The sequence below is a fragment of the Salvelinus fontinalis genome, chromosome 8 (assembly GCF_029448725.1).
Source record: "Salvelinus fontinalis isolate EN_2023a chromosome 8, ASM2944872v1, whole genome shotgun sequence".
Taxonomy (NCBI): domain Eukaryota; kingdom Metazoa; phylum Chordata; class Actinopteri; order Salmoniformes; family Salmonidae; genus Salvelinus; species Salvelinus fontinalis.
The window spans coordinates 40,502,130-40,517,779 of record NC_074672.1 but is presented as its reverse complement, the minus strand read 5'-3'; the positions used below and the strand labels follow the sequence as shown (position 1 = coordinate 40,517,779).

The 15,650-nt window shown below is 47.6% G+C and overlaps 1 protein-coding gene across 10 annotated transcripts in view; it reads left to right on the top strand.

Annotated features, from left to right (window-relative positions):
- LOC129861239 (extracellular sulfatase Sulf-2-like) overlaps positions 1-15,650 on the top strand; it is a 396,100-nt gene that overhangs the window by 300,420 nt on the left and 80,030 nt on the right. For 8 of the 10 annotated variants that reach the window (XM_055932475.1, XM_055932471.1, XM_055932474.1 and 5 more), the window contains one exon: positions 15,061-15,298. In XM_055932475.1, coding sequence (XP_055788450.1) covers positions 15,127-15,298 — 172 coding nt within the window. In that variant the 5' untranslated portion in view covers positions 15,061-15,126. Of the gene's footprint in view, positions 1-555; positions 911-15,060; positions 15,299-15,650 lie in introns of those variants that run through there. The other 2 variants (XM_055932472.1, XM_055932476.1) reach the window with 2 other exon arrangements.

Genomic DNA, 15,650 nt, shown 5'->3' with positions numbered 1-15,650 from the left:
AATTGAAAACAGCAGTCCCCAAGGTTAGAGCATATCAATCCTGCTATACTGGATGTCTGGGAAGAGAAGAAGAGGAAGTAAAGCAGAATGAACAGAGCTGTGAAGGAGAGCAAGTTGGGAAGAGGGGGGAGTGAGAGGGGGGCAACGCAGAGAGAAAGAAAGAGAGAGGGGGGAGAGGGAGTGCAGTGAGTGAGAGAGAGCACACAGAGAGAAAGAGAGAGCGCACAGAGAGAGAGAGAGGGGGGGGAGGGAGTGCAGTGAGAGAGAGAGAACACACAGAGAGAGAAAGAGAGAGAGAGGGGGGGAGAGGGGGTGCAGTGAGAGAGAGAGAACACACAGAGAGAGAAAGGGAGAGAACACAGAGAGAGAGAGAGAGAGAGAGAGAGAGAGAGAGAGAGAGAGAGAGAGAGAGGGGAGAGAGAGAGGGAGAGCGAGCGAGAGAGAGAGAGAGAGAGAGAGAGAGAGAGAGGGGAGAGAGAGAGAGGGAGAGCGAGCGAGAGAGAGAGAGAGAGAGATAGGGGAGAGAGAGAGGGAGAGCGAGCGAGAGCACAGAGAGAGGGAGAGGGAGAGTACACAGAGAGAGAAGGGGAGAGCTCAGCAGAGCTCGAAAACGAACGCAAGAGTAGAAAGGAGCTCCGATAGTGAGACGGGCCGGGAGAGACAGCAGCAGAGAGAGAGCAGCAGAGAGAAAGCAGCAGAGAGAGAGCAGCAGAGAGAGAGCAGCAGAGAGAAAACAGCAGAGAGAGCGAGAGAGAGATAATAAACCCGGCGACAGAGAGACAGTTCAGTAGTGCTGCCATCAGGAATTACAACACTGCCATGCAACCTTAGTGCGGGTGGATGATTTGGGGCTGTCGTTGGATGCCAGACCGTGCCGTGCAGTCAGAGTCCTGGGCATCACTGCAATGAGGTAGGGCTGCAGAGGGAAAGGGAGCAGGACTGTCTGGGTTAGTGGGTAGATGAAACACTGTCTGTAGGGATGTGTGACGGAAATATACACGTTCCTCTATTTTAATTTATCCTACATGCAGGATATTTATAGGGTTTCAGTTGATACGAGAGTGAAGTTATAGTCTGCTTTATTCTGCTTCATACAGTAGCTACTATTCTCCTTTAGGGTCAGAGGAACTATTCTCCTGTACGGTCAGAGGAACTATCCTCCTGTACGGTCAGAGGAACTATTCTCCTGTAGGGTCAGAGGAACTATCCTCCTGTACGGTCAGAGGAACTATCCTCCTGTACGGTCAGAGGAACTATCCTCCTGTACGGTCAGAGGAACTATCCTCCTGTACGGTCAGAGGAACTATCCTCCTGTACGGTCAGAGGAACTATCCTCCTGTACGGTCAGAGGAACTATCCTCCTGTACGGTCAGAGGAACTATCCTCCTGTACGGTCAGAGGAACTATCCTCCTGTAGGGTCAGAGGAACTATTCTCCTGTACGGTCAGAGGAACTATTCTCCTGTACGGTCAGAGGAACTGGACTCCTGTACGGTCAGAGGAACTATTCTCCTGCACGGTCAGAGGAACTATTCTCCTGTAGGGTCAGAGGAACTATTCTCCTGTACGGTCAGAGGAACTATTCTCCTGTACGGTCAGAGGAACTGGACTCCTGTACGGTCAGAGGAACTGGACTCCTGTACGGTCAGAGGAACTATTCTCCTGTACGGTCTGAGGAACTATCCTCCTGTACGGTCAGAGGAACTATTCTCCTGTACGGTCAGAGGAACTATCCTCCTGTACGGTCAGAGGAACTGGACTCCTGTACGGTCAGAGGAACTGGACTCCTGTACGGTCAGAGGAACTATTCTCCTGTACGGTCAGAGGAACTATTCTCCTGTACGGTCAGAGGAACTATTCTCCTGTACGGTCAGAGGAACTGGACTCCTGTACGGTCAGAGGAACTATCCTCCTGTACGGTCAGAGGAACTATCCTCCTGTAGGGTCAGAGGAACTATCCTCCTGCACGGTCAGAGGAACTATCCTCCTGTACGGACAGAGGAACTATCCTCCTGTACGGTCAGAGGAACTATCCTCCTGTACGGTCAGAGGAACTATCCTCCTGTACGGTCAGAGGAACTATCCTCCTGTACGGTCAGAGGAACTATCCTCCTGTAGGGTCAGAGGAACTATCCTCCTGCACGGTCAGAGGAACTATTCTCCTGTACGGTCTGAGGAACTATCCTCCTGTACGGTCAGAGGAACTATCCTCCTGTACGGTCAGAGGAACTATCCTCCTGTACGGTCAGAGGAACTATTTTCCTGTATGGTCAGAGGAACTGGACTCTGGGATCTTTTCCCATCAGCCACAGAGAGCAGGGATGATTTGAAGGCCTGTCGGGACAGGGATATGTCACCATGAAGGTTTTTAGTCGTACTCTATATGAAGTTACGGCTTCTAGCCTTGACATGACATGGTGGGTATAAAGCATGTCTGGCCGCTGTGATTCCCAGGGGAGAGTAATCTGGTACTGGTCGTCTGTGAGAACAATGAGACTTGTGGTGCTCAATATGGTTTTATGTGGAGTGTAAATCTAGACAGGTGAATGTAAGGCTTGTAATAGAAGTGCTCTGTCATAAGTTGTCAGACTGTCTTCAGAGGTTTCTGAGTGTCTGTTGTCCTGGTATATATATATATATATATATATATATAATATGTATACTTTAGTGTCCCTAAAATCAACAGGCAGAATGTAGTGGGGGGGGGGGGCTCAGAGTGTCATAGAGTGAGGGGCTGTGGGTGTGGAGGTGTAGAGGTTTTTGTAGGGGTGTAGATGTGTAGGGGTGTAGAGGTGTAGGGGTGTAGGGGTGTAGAGGTGTAGAGGTGTAGAGGTATAGAGGTGTAGAGGTGTAGATGTGTAGGGGTGTAGAGGCATAGAGGTGTAGATGTGTAGGGGTGTAGGGGTGTAGATGTGTAGGGGTGTGATGTGTAGGGGTGTAGGTGTGTAGAAGTGCAGGTGTGTAGAAGTGCAGGTGTGTAGAGGTGTAGAAGTGTAGAGGTGTAGAGGTGTAGAGGTGTAGAGGTGTAGATGTGTAGGTGTGTAGAAGTGTAGGTGTGTAGAGGTGTAGAGGTGTAGAGGTGTAGAGGTGTAGAGGTGTAGGTGTGTAGAGGTGTAGGGGTGTAGAGGTGTAGAGGTGTAGATGTGTAGGGGTGTAGAGGTGTAGGGGTGTAGAGGTGTAGGGGTGTAGAGATGTAGAGGTGTAGAGGTGTAGGGGTGTAGAGGTGTAGGGGTGTAGATGTGTAGGGGTGTAGGGGTGTAGAGGTGTAGGGGTGTAGAGGTGTAGGGGTGTAGAGGTGTAGGGGTGTAGATGTGTAGGGGTGTAGAGGTGTAGAGGTGTAGGGGTGTAGAGGTGTAGGGGTGTAGGGGTGTAGAGGTGTAGGGGTGTAGAGGTGTAGGGGTGTAGATGTGTAGGGGTGTAGAGGTGTAGGTGTGTAGAGGTGTAGAGGTGTAGGGGTGTAGAGGTGTAGGGGTGTAGATGTGTAGGGGTGTAGATGTGTAGAGGTGTAGGGGTGTAGAGGTGTAGGGGTGTAGATGTGTGTGTGGAGGTGTAGGGTTGTAGAGGTGTAGAGGTGTAGAGGTGTAGGGGTGTAGATGTGTAGAGGTGTAGGGGTGTAGAGGTGTAGGGGTGTAGAGGTGTAGGGATGTAGATGTGTGTGTGGAGGTGTAGGGTTGTAGAGGTGTAGGGGTGTAGAGGTGTAGAGGTGTAGATGTGTAGGGGTGTAGATGTGTAGGGGTGTAGAGGTGTAGGGGTGTAGAGGTGTAGGGGTGTAGAGGTGTAGAGGTGTAGAGGAATAGAGGTGTAGAGGTGTAGGGGTGTAGAGGTGTAGGGGTGTAGAGGTGTACGGGTGTAGAGGTGTACGGGTGTAGGGGTGTAGAGGTGTAGGGGTGTAGATGTGTAGGGGTGTAGATGTGTAGGGGTGTAGGGGTATATAGGTGTAGAGGTGTAGAGGTGTAGGGGTGTAGAGGTGTAGGGGTGTAGAGGTGTAGGGGTGTAGAGGTGTAGGGGTGTAGAGGTGTAGGGGTGTAGATGTGTGTGTGGAGGTGTAGGGGTGTAGAGGTGTAGAGGTGTAGGGGTGTAGATGTGTAGGGGTGTAGATGTGTGTGTGGAGGTGTAGGGTTGTAGAGGTGTAGAGATGTAGAGGTGTAGGGGTGTAGATGTGTAGAGGTGTAGAGGTGTAGGGGTGTATATGTGTAGAGGTGTAGAGGTGTAGGGGTGTAGATGTGTAGAGGTGTAGAGGTGTAGAGGTGTAGAGGTGTAGAGGTGTAGATGTGTAGGGGTGTAGATGTGTAGGGGTGTAGATGTGTAGGGGTGTAGAGGTGTAGAGGTGTAGAGGTGTAGGGGTGTAGAGGTGTAGAGGTGTAGAGGTGTAGGGGTGTACGGGTGTAGAGGTGTAGAGGTGTAGAGGTATAGAGGTGTAGAGGTGTAGGGGTGTAGAGGTGTAGGGGTGTAGGGGTGTAGAGGTGTAGAGATGTAGAGGTGTAGGGGTGTAGATGTGTAGAGGTGTAGAGGTGTAGGGGTGTATATGTGTAGAGGTGTAGAGGTGTAGGGGTGTAGATGTGTAGAGGTGTAGAGGTGTAGAGGTGTAGAGGTGTAGGGGTGTAGATGTGTAGGGGTGTAGATGTGTAGGGGTGTAGAGGTGTAGAGGTGTAGAGGTGTAGAGGTGTAGGGGTGTAGAGGTGTAGAGGTGTAGAGGTGTAGGGGTGTACGGGTGTAGAGGTGTAGAGGTGTAGAGGTATAGAGGTGTAGAGGTGTAGGGGTGTAGAGGTGTAGGGGTGTAGGGGTGTAGAGGTGTAGATGTGTAGATGTGTAGGGGTGTAGAGGTGTAGGGGTGTAGAGGTATAGAGGTATAGAGGTGTAGAGGTGTAGAGGTGTAGAGGTGTAGAGGTGTAGAGGTGTAGAGGTGTAGAGGTGTAGAGGTGTAGAGGTGTAGAGGTGTAGGTGTAGAGGTGTAGAGGTGTAGAGGTGTAGGGGTGTAGAGGTGTATGGGTGTAGATGTGTAGGGGTGTAGATGTGTAGGGGTGTAGATGTGTGTGTGGAGGTGTAGGGGTGTAGATGTGTAGGGGTGTAGAGGTGTAGGGGTGTAGAGGTGTAGGGGTGTAGAGGTGTAGAGGTATAGAGGTGTAGAGGTGTAGAGGTGTAGGGGTGTAGGGGTGTAGAGGTGTAGGGGTGTAGGGGTGTAGAGGTGTAGGGGTGTAGGGGTGTAGAGGTGTAGGGGTGTAGAGGTGTAGAGGTGTAGAGGTGTAGGGGTGTAGATGTGTAGGGGTGTAGAGGTGTAGGTGTGTAGAGGTGTAGGGGTGTAGAGGTGTAGGGGTGTAGATGTGTAGGGGTGTAGATGTGTAGAGGTGTAGAGGTGTAGGGGTGTAGATGTGTGTGTGGAGGTGTAGGGTTGTAGAGGTGTAGATGTGTAGAGGTGTAGGGGTGTAGATGTGTAGAGGTGTAGAGGTGTAGAGGTGTAGAGGTGTAGAGGTGTAGGGGTGTAGAGGTGTAGAGGTGTAGATGTGTGTGTGGAGGTGTAGGGTTGTAGAGGTGTAGGGGTGTAGAGGTGTAGAGGTGTAGATGTGTAGGGGTGTAGATGTGTAGGGGTGTAGAGGTGTAGGGGTGTAGAGGTGTAGGGGTGTAGAGGTGTAGAGGTGTAGAGGAATAGAGGTGTAGAGGTGTAGGGGTGTAGAGGTGTACGGGTGTAGGGGTGTAGAGGTGTAGGGGTGTAGGGGTGTAGATGTGTAGGGGTGTAGATGTGTAGGGGTGTAGGGGTATATAGGTGTAGAGGTGTAGGGGTGTAGAGGTGTAGGGGTGTAGAGGTGTAGGGGTGTAGAGGTGTAGGGGTGTAGAGGTGTAGGGGTGTAGAGGTGTAGGGGTGTAGATGTGTGTGTGGAGGTGTAGGGGTGTAGAGGTGTAGAGGTGTAGAGGTGTAGAGGTGTAGGGGTGTAGATGTGTAGGGGTGTAGAGGTGTAGATGTGTAGATGTGTAGGGGTGTAGAGGTGTAGGGGTGTAGAGGTATAGAGGTATAGAGGTATAGAGGTGTAGAGGTGTAGAGGTGTAGAGGTATAGAGGTGTAGAGGTGTAGAGGTGTAGAGGTGTAGAGGTGTAGAGGTGTAGGGGTGTAGATGTGTAGGGGTGTAGATGTGTAGAGGTGTAGAGGTGTAGGGGTGTAGATGTGTGTGTGGAGGTGTAGGGTTGTAGAGGTGTAGATGTGTAGAGGTGTAGGGGTGTAGATGTGTAGAGGTGTAGAGGTGTAGAGGTGTAGAGGTGTAGAGGTGTAGGGGTGTAGAGGTGTAGAGGTGTAGATGTGTGTGTGGAGGTGTAGGGTTGTAGAGGTGTAGGGGTGTAGAGGTGTAGAGGTGTAGATGTGTAGGGGTGTAGATGTGTAGGGGTGTAGAGGTGTAGGGGTGTAGAGGTGTAGGGGTGTAGAGGTGTAGAGGTGTAGAGGAATAGAGGTGTAGAGGTGTAGGGGTGTAGAGGTGTACGGGTGTAGGGGTGTAGAGGTGTAGGGGTGTAGGGGTGTAGATGTGTAGGGGTGTAGATGTGTAGGGGTGTAGGGGTATATAGGTGTAGAGGTGTAGGGGTGTAGAGGTGTAGGGGTGTAGAGGTGTAGGGGTGTAGAGGTGTAGGGGTGTAGAGGTGTAGGGGTGTAGAGGTGTAGGGGTGTAGATGTGTGTGTGGAGGTGTAGGGGTGTAGAGGTGTAGAGGTGTAGAGGTGTAGGGGTGTAGATGTGTAGGGGTGTAGAGGTGTAGATGTGTAGATGTGTAGGGGTGTAGAGGTGTAGGGGTGTAGAGGTATAGAGGTATAGAGGTATAGAGGTGTAGAGGTGTAGAGGTGTAGAGGTATAGAGGTGTAGAGGTGTAGAGGTGTAGAGGTGTAGAGGTATAGAGGTGTAGAGGTGTAGAGGTGTAGGTGTAGAGGTGTAGGGGTGTAGAGGTGTAGGGGTGTAGAGGTGTATGGGTGTAGATGTGTAGGGTTGTAGATGTGTAGGGGTGTAGATGTGTGTGTGGAGGTGTAGGGGTGTAGATGTGTAGGGGTGTAGATGTGTAGAGGTGTAGGGGTGTAGGGGTGTAGATGTGTGTGTGGAGGTGTAGGGTTGTAGAGGTGTAGATGTGTAGAGGTGTAGGGGTGTAGATGTGTAGAGGTGTAGAGGTGTAGGGGTGTAGAGGTGTAGAGGTGTAGATGTGTGTGTGGAGGTGTAGGGTTGTAGAGGTGTAGGGGTGTAGAGGTGTAGAGGTGTAGATGTGTAGGGGTGTAGATGTGTAGGGGTGTAGAGGTGTAGGGGTGTAGAGGTGTAGGGGTGTAGAGGTGTAGAGGTGTAGAGGAATAGAGGTGTAGAGGTGTAGGGGTGTAGAGGTGTACGGGTGTAGGGGTGTAGAGGTGTAGGGGTGTAGGGGTGTAGATGTGTAGGGGTGTAGATGTGTAGGGGTGTAGGGGTATATAGGTGTAGAGGTGTAGATGTGTAGAGGTGTAGGGGTGTAGAGGTGTAGGGGTGTAGAGGTGTAGGGGTGTAGAGGTGTAGGGGTGTAGAGGTGTAGGGGTGTAGATGTGTGTGTGGAGGTGTAGGGGTGTAGAGGTGTAGAGGTGTAGAGGTGTAGGGGTGTAGATGTGTAGGGGTGTAGAGGTGTAGGGGTGTAGGGGTGTAGATGTGTGTGTGGAGGTGTAGGGTTGTAGAGGTGTAGAGATGTAGAGGTGTAGGGGTGTAGATGTGTGTGTGGAGGTGTAGGGTTGTAGAGGTGTAGAGGTGTAGAGGTGTAGGGGTGTAGATGTGTAGAGGTGTAGAGGTGTAGGGGTGTAGATGTGTAGAGGTGTAGAGGTGTAGAGGTGTAGAGGTGTAGGGGTGTAGATGTGTAGGGGTGTAGATGTGTAGGGGTGTAGAGGTGTAGGGGTGTAGAGGTGTAGAGGTGTAGGGGTGTAGAGGTGTAGGGGTGTAGAGGTGTAGGGGTGTAGAGGTGTAGGGGTGTAGAGGTATAGAGGTGTAGAGGTGTAGAGGTGTAGAGGTGTAGAGGTGTAGAGGTGTAGGGGTGTAGAGGTGTAGGGGTGTAGGGGTGTAGAGGTGTAGATGTGTAGGGGTGTAGAGGTGTAGGGGTGTAGAGGTATAGAGGTGTAGAGGTATAGAGGTATAGAGGTGTAGAGGTGTAGAGGTGTAGAGGTGTAGAGGTGTAGAGGTGTAGAGGTATAGAGGTGTAGAGGTATAGAGGTGTAGAGGTGTAGAGGTGTAGAGGTATAGAGGTGTAGAGGTGTAGAGGTGTAGAGGTGTAGAGGTGTATGGGTGTAGATGTGTAGGGGTGTAGATGTGTAGGGGTGTAGATGTGTGTGTGGAGGTGTAGGGGTGTAGATGTGTAGGGGTGTAGAGGTGTAGGGGTGTAGAGGTGTAGGGGTGTAGGGGTGTAGAGGTGTAGAGGTATAGAGGTGTAGAGGTGTAGAGGTGTAGGGGTGTAGGGGTGTAGAGGTGTAGGGGTGTAGGGGTGTAGAGGTGTAGAGGTGTAGGGGTGTAGAGGTGTAGAGGTGTAGAGGTCTAGGGTTGTAGAGGTGTAGGGGTGTAGAGGTGTAGGGGTGTAGGGGTGTAGGGGTGTAGGGGTGTAGATGTGTACGGGTGTAGAGGTGTAGGTGTGTAGAGGTGTGGAGGTCTAGGGTTGTAGAGGTGTAGGGGTGTAGAGGTGTAGGGGTGTAGATGTGTAGGGGTGTAGATATGTAGGGGTGTAGAGGTGTAGGGGTGTAGGGGTGTAGATGTGTAGGGGTGTACGGGTGTAGAGGTGTAGGTGTGTAGAGGTGTGGAGGTCTAGGGTTGTAGAGGTGTAGGGGTGTAGGGGTGTAGGGGTGTAGATGTGTAGGGGTGTAGAGGTGTAGAGGTGTAGGGGTGTAGATGTGTACGGGTGTAGAGGTGTAGGTGTGTAGAGGTGTGGAGGTCTAGGGTTGTAGAGGTGTAGGGGTGTAGAGGTGTAGGGGTGTAGATGTGTAGGGGTGTAGATATGTAGGGGTGTAGAGGTGTAGGGGTGTAGGTGTGTAGATGTGTAGGGGTGTACGGGTGTAGAGGTGTAGGTGTGTAGAGGTGTGGAGGTCTAGGGTTGTAGAGGTGTAGGGGTGTAGGGGTGTAGGGGTGTAGATGTGTAGGGGTGTAGAGGTGTAGAGGTGTAGGGGTGTAGATATGTAGGGGTGTAGAGGTGTAGAGACATGACAGGATTACTACAGACTGGTTTATATTGATCAATATGACATGACAGGATTACTGCAGACTGGTTTATATTGATCAATATGACATGACAGGATTACTGCAGACTGGTTTATATTGATCAATATGACATGACAGGATTACTGCAGACTGGTTTATATTGATCAATATGACATGACAGGATTACTGCAGACTGGTTTATATTGATCAATATGACATGACAGGATTACTGCAGACTGGTTTATATTGATCAATATGACATGACAGGATTACTGCAGACTGGTTTATATTGATCAATATGACATGACAGGATTACTACAGACTGGTTTATATTGATCAATATGACATGACAGTATTACTACAGACTGGTTTATATTGATCAATATGACATGACAGGATTACTGCAGACTGGTTTATATTGATCAATATGACATGACAGGATTACTACAGACTGGTTTATATTGATCAATATGACATGACAGGATTACTACAGACTGGTTTATATTGATCAATATGACATGACAGGATTACTGCAGACTGGTTTATATTGATCAATATGACATGACAGGATTACTACAGACTGGTTAATATTGATCAATATGACATGACAGGATTACTACAGACTGGTTAATATTGATCAATACGACATGACAGGATTACTACAGACTGGTTAATATTGATCAATATGACATGACAGGATTACTACAGACTGGTTAATATTGATCAATATGACATGACAGTATTACTGCAGACTGGTTTATATTGATCAATATGACATGACAGGATTACTGCAGACTGGTTTATATTGATCAATATGACATGACAGGATTACTGCAGACTGGTTTATATTGATCAATATGACATGACAGGATTACTACAGACTGGTTTATATTGATCAATATGACATGACAGGATTACTACAGACTGGTTTATATTGATCAATATGACATGACAGGATTACTACAGACTGGTTTATATTGATCAATATGACATGACAGGATTACTACAGACTGGTTTATATTGATCAATATGACATGACAGGATTACTACAGACTGGTTTATATTGATCAATATGACATGACAGGATTACTACAGACTGGTTTATATTGATCAATATGACATGGAAATAATAATCTTACACGTATTGTGTTACTTTGTGGATTTGGGAGTGTGTGTGTGTGTGTGTGTGTGTGTGTGTGTGTGTGTGTGTGTGTGTGTGTGTGTGTGTGTGTGTGTGTGTGTGTGTGTGTGTGTGTGTGACGCAAGGTGGGGGGTCAATGTGTGTGTGTGACGCGAGATGGAGTGTGTGTGTCTGTTTGTAGGGCGAGGTGGGGGGTGCGTGTAATCTCAGTATGCTCTCAGTGTGAATAGTGTCTTGGCTGTGAAGGTTCTTCCACCACCGCGAGTTGTGTGTCTGCGTGCGTGCGTGCGTGCGTGCGTGCGTGCGTGCGTGTGCGTGTGCGTGTGCGTGTGTGTGTATAAGAGCATGTGTTCCGTCTCTGACTGCCATTTTGGTCCTTTCTTCCTCTCTGTGTCTTTTGTAACGGTTCTCTACAGGGTGCGCCCAGCACTCTAGCAGATTACCCAGAAATCAAAGAGCAGGAACTATTTAAGACTTTTCTACAGAAACCAGAGCCAATGACATCCCTCTGTTTTGCAATTGAAAGAAGGGATTGAAATGACTTGACGGAAGTGAGAGAACAACGTGTTGTGTTCATAATAAATAAATCGCATTCAAACCTAATTATTCTTTAATACCAGATCACACTTCTTTTGTAGCTTACACTCTCTTTTACTGTGTGAATCCAGTAAATAATTGGGCCAATAAACCTTACAGGAAATATCCTTTATTTTGGTATATTAAAATTAATTTCTCACAGTTATTACATTATTATTATAATATGTTTTTAATAATATGTAAAAAATATTAAGAACACCTTCCTAACATTGAGTTGCACCCCCCCCCTCCCCCTTTTTTTCCCCCTCATAACAACCTAAATTTGTCAGGGCGTGGACAAGGTGCTGAAAGTGTTCCACAGGGATGTTGTCCCATGTTGACTCCAAAGCTTCCCACAGTTGTGTAAAGTTGGATGGATGTCCTTTGGGTGGTGGACCCACCTTGACACATACGGGAAACTGTTAAGGGTGAAAAAGCCAGCAGCATTGCAGTTCTTGACACACTCAAACCGGTGCGCCTGGTCCCTATTACCATACCCTGGTTAAAGGCACTTCAATCTTTAGTCTTGTCCATTCACCCTCTGAATGGCACACATACACAAACCATGTCTCAATTGTCACAAGGCTTAAATCTCAAGTCTTCTCCCCTTCATCTACGCTGATTGAAGTGAATTTAACATGTGACATCAATGAGGGATCATAGCTTTCACCTGGATTCTATCCTATTCTACATTATCTTATTCTACAGTATCTTATTCTACAGTATCCTATTCTACAGTATCCTATTGTACAGTATCTTATTCTACAGTATCTTATTCTACATTATCTTATTCTACAGTATCTTATTCTACAGTATCTTATTCTACAGTATCTTATTCTACAGTATCCTATTCTACAGTATCCTATTCTACAGTATCCTATTCTACAGTATCTTATTCTACAGTATCTTATTCTACAGTATCCTATTCTACAGTATCCTATTCTACAGTATCTTATTCTACAGTATCTTATTCTACAGTATCCTATTCTACAGTATCCTATTCTACAGTATCTTATTCTACAGTATCTTATTCTACAGTATCCTATTCTACTGTATCCTATTCTACAGTATCTTATTCTACAGTATCTTATTCTACAGTATCCTATTCTACAGTATCCTATTCTACAGTATCCTATTCTACAGTATCCTATTCTATGCCGCGCTGACATTGCTCGTCTAAATATGTCTATATTCTAATTTTATTCCTTTACTTTAGATTGTGTGTATTGTCAGATATTACTTTGTTAGATATTACTGAACTGTTGGAGCTAGAAACACAAGCATTTTGCTATTCCCGTTATAACATCTGCTAAACACGTGGACAGTATGTGACAAATACAATTTGATTTAGATGTTTGATTTAGATTTGATTCACCTGGTCAGTCTGTTAGGGAATGAGTGTTCACAATGTGTTGTATACTCAGTGTACATTGTGAATGTGTTACGGTGTAATTGTACATCGCGCTGTATGTTTTGTGTGCCAGCATGTTCCTCTAGCTAACAGGCTGTATAATTCAGTGATCCGCTGTAAACGGGACTAAGCTGTTCTGACGCTCCCGTCACTTCTGTGACGCACGCTGGTGCAGAGATACAACCTGATTGGAATACTGTATGAACAGATTACTAATAACTACGTTTAAATGGTTTAGAGCTCTACGTTTTTAAATTCATCATCTCAATTAGGTACGAAGCAAAATAAATATATATATTTCAAAGTCAAATGTCAAAATTCCTTGTAGTTGGTTTTAATATTGTGACTATAATCACATGACACCTGGTTTTGGAACTGTTGTCTGTTTAGTATTGGTGTTTCGGAGACCGCAGAAATGCTGTGAGAGGACGGGGAGGTACAGAGAGAGAAATGTGCATGTCGTTATGATTCTGTAGCCTGTTCTCCATGTGAGGTGTGAGTGACCGTGTAGCGTCTCCCTTCCCATGCAGGGGAGATGGGTGAATCTAATGGCTTCAACATTCACACACACACACACACAGAGACACATACACAGCCCAGGGACCACGCCAGAGGGGACTCGTTACTGCTCCGGTGGCAACCAGGGTTGCCGTGGTGACACGCTAGGGGGGCAGATGGGCTACATGGCTGCTTTCTGTATTCTTACACTCCCTGTGACTGATCTAGTACATCAGCCCTGAATCTCATTGGTTCACTGACGCTCCTTTAGGGCTGTGGTCCTTTGCAGTTGTCGAGAGCGTTTAGCATCCTCTCTGTCAGTGTCATATGTGCGTAAACAGGGGTGTACCAAGGTAACCTGCCTAAATGACTACCGACCCGTAGCACTCATGTCTGTAGCCATGAAGTGCTTTGAAAGGCTGGTCATGGCTCACATCAACACCATCATCCCAGAAACCCTAGACCCACCTCAATTTGCATACCGCACCAACAGATCCATAGATGATGCAATCTCTATTGCACTCCACACTGCCCTTTCCCACCTGGACAAAAGGAACACCTATGTGAGGATGCTGTTCATTGACTACAGCTCAGCATTCAACACCATAGTACCCACAAAGCTCATCACTAAGCTAAGAACCCTGGGACTAAACACCTCCCTCTGCAACTGGATCCTGGACTTCCTGACGGGACGCGCCCAGGTAGTGAGGGTAGGTAACAACACATCCGCCACGCTGATCCTCAACACAGGGGCCCCTCAGGCGTGCGTGCTCAGCCCCGTCCTGTACTCCCTGTTTACTCATGACTGCACGGACAGGCACGACTCCAACACCATCATTAAATTTGCCGATGATACAACAGTGGCAGTGGCCTGATCCCTGGTATGGCAACTGCTCGGACTCCGACTGCAAGGCACTTCAGAGCGTAGTGCGAACGGCCCAGTACATCACTGGGGCCAAGCTTCCTGCTATCCAGGACCTCTATACCAGGCGGTGTCAGAGGAAGGCCCTAAAAATTGTCAAAGACTCCAGCCACCCTAGTCATAGACTGTTCTCTCTACTACCGCACGGCAAGCGGTACCGGAGCGAAGGTCCAAGAGGCTTCTAAACAGCTTCTACCTGCCAAACCACAAGACTCCTGAACATCTAGTCAAATGGCTACCCACACCACTGAACGCGTCTCCTTCCTGAGCGGTATGATGGCTGCGTGGTCCCATGGTGTTAATACTTGCGCACTATTGTTTGTACAGATGAACGTGGTACCTTCAGGCATTTGGAAATTGCTCCCAAGGATAAAGCAGACTTACCATTTCTTTTCTGAGGTCTGGTCTGATTTCTTTTAATTTTCCCATGAGGTCAAGCAAAGAGGCATTGAGTTTGAAGGTAGGCCTTGAAATACATCCACAGGTACACCTCCAATTGACTCAAATGATGTCAATTAGCCTATCAGAAGCTTCTAAAGTCATGACATCATTTTCGGGAAATTTTACAAGCTGTTTAAAGGCACAGTCAACTTAGTGTATGTAAACTTCAGACCCACTGGAATTGTGATACAGTGAATTATAAGTGAAATAATCTGTCTGTAAACAATTTTGGGAAAAATGACTTATGTCATGCACAAAGTATATGTCCTAACTGACTTGCCAAAATATAGTTTGTTAACAAGAAATGTGTGGAGTGGTTGAAAAACAAGTTTTTATGACTCCAACCAAAGTGTATGTAAACTTCCGACTTCAACTGTACATTTTACCTCAACTAACCGGTGCCCCCGCACATTGACTCTGTACCGGCACCCCCCTGTATATATTGTTCTTTTTTACTGCTGCTCTTTAATTACTTGTCACTTTTATCTCTTATTCTTATCCTTATTTCTTTTTACTGCATTGTTGGTTAGGGGCTCGGAAGTAAGCATTTCACTGTAAGGTCTGTTGTATTCGGCGCATGTGACTAATAACATTTGATTTGATTTGATTTAGGTTTCTATGTGATCACCTGTGAGTCTGTAGAAAAGTGTTCCTGTGTTTCCTGGCTTAGTCTGACCTTACGTCTGCTCTTGTGTCTCCACGAGCTCTGTTTCCTCTCCGTGTCAGATTCACAAACCCAGTGACAATCAGAGAATGTTGTACGTTTTAGTGAGCGAGAAGGTTTTCACTGCCAATGTGTTTTACATTGGACTAGCGTTATTTGTCTTTAGGTGTGAACACTGGTGACTCTAGTTGAACTGTTCCTGTGTTCCTGTCGTCTAACCTATGTCCTCCTGTCTGTTGTGTTGTGTCTCCAGGAGTCTTAGCAGTGGCTGCAGCAGAGTGATCCAGTAGTAGCAGGGTAAGATAAGTTAGAGGTCAAGATGGCGGGACAGGGGCTGCTGCCCTCCACCAACCGTTACCTCCTCCTGCTCCTGGGGGTTCTGTCTGTGGCCCACGCCTCCATCTTCCTCAAGGCCCGCTTCCAGAGGGACCGCCGTAACATCCGGCCCAATATCATCCTCATTCTCACTGATGACCAGGACATGGAGCTCGGTGAGTCTGGCTCCACAACCCTGTTCCTGGAGAACTTCCGTCCTCTAGGTTTTCACTCCAGCCCTAATCTAACGCACCTGATTCTAGTAATTAGCTGAATGAGCAGATGAATCAGGTGAATTACTCTGGGGAAATAGAGGAAAAAAACATATTTCTTGCATATTTAATGCTGCTGAGCTTGACGCCAGCTCTGTCTCTTTCTGTCTCTGTCTCTCTCTTTCGCTGTCTCTCTCTTTCTCTCCCTTTCTTTCGCTGTCTCTCTTCTTCCTAGACCAGGGATAGGCAACGCCAGACTCTTTGGTGGCCTGATTGGTGTCACACTTCTGCCGCAGCCCCAGTTAACACAACTGAC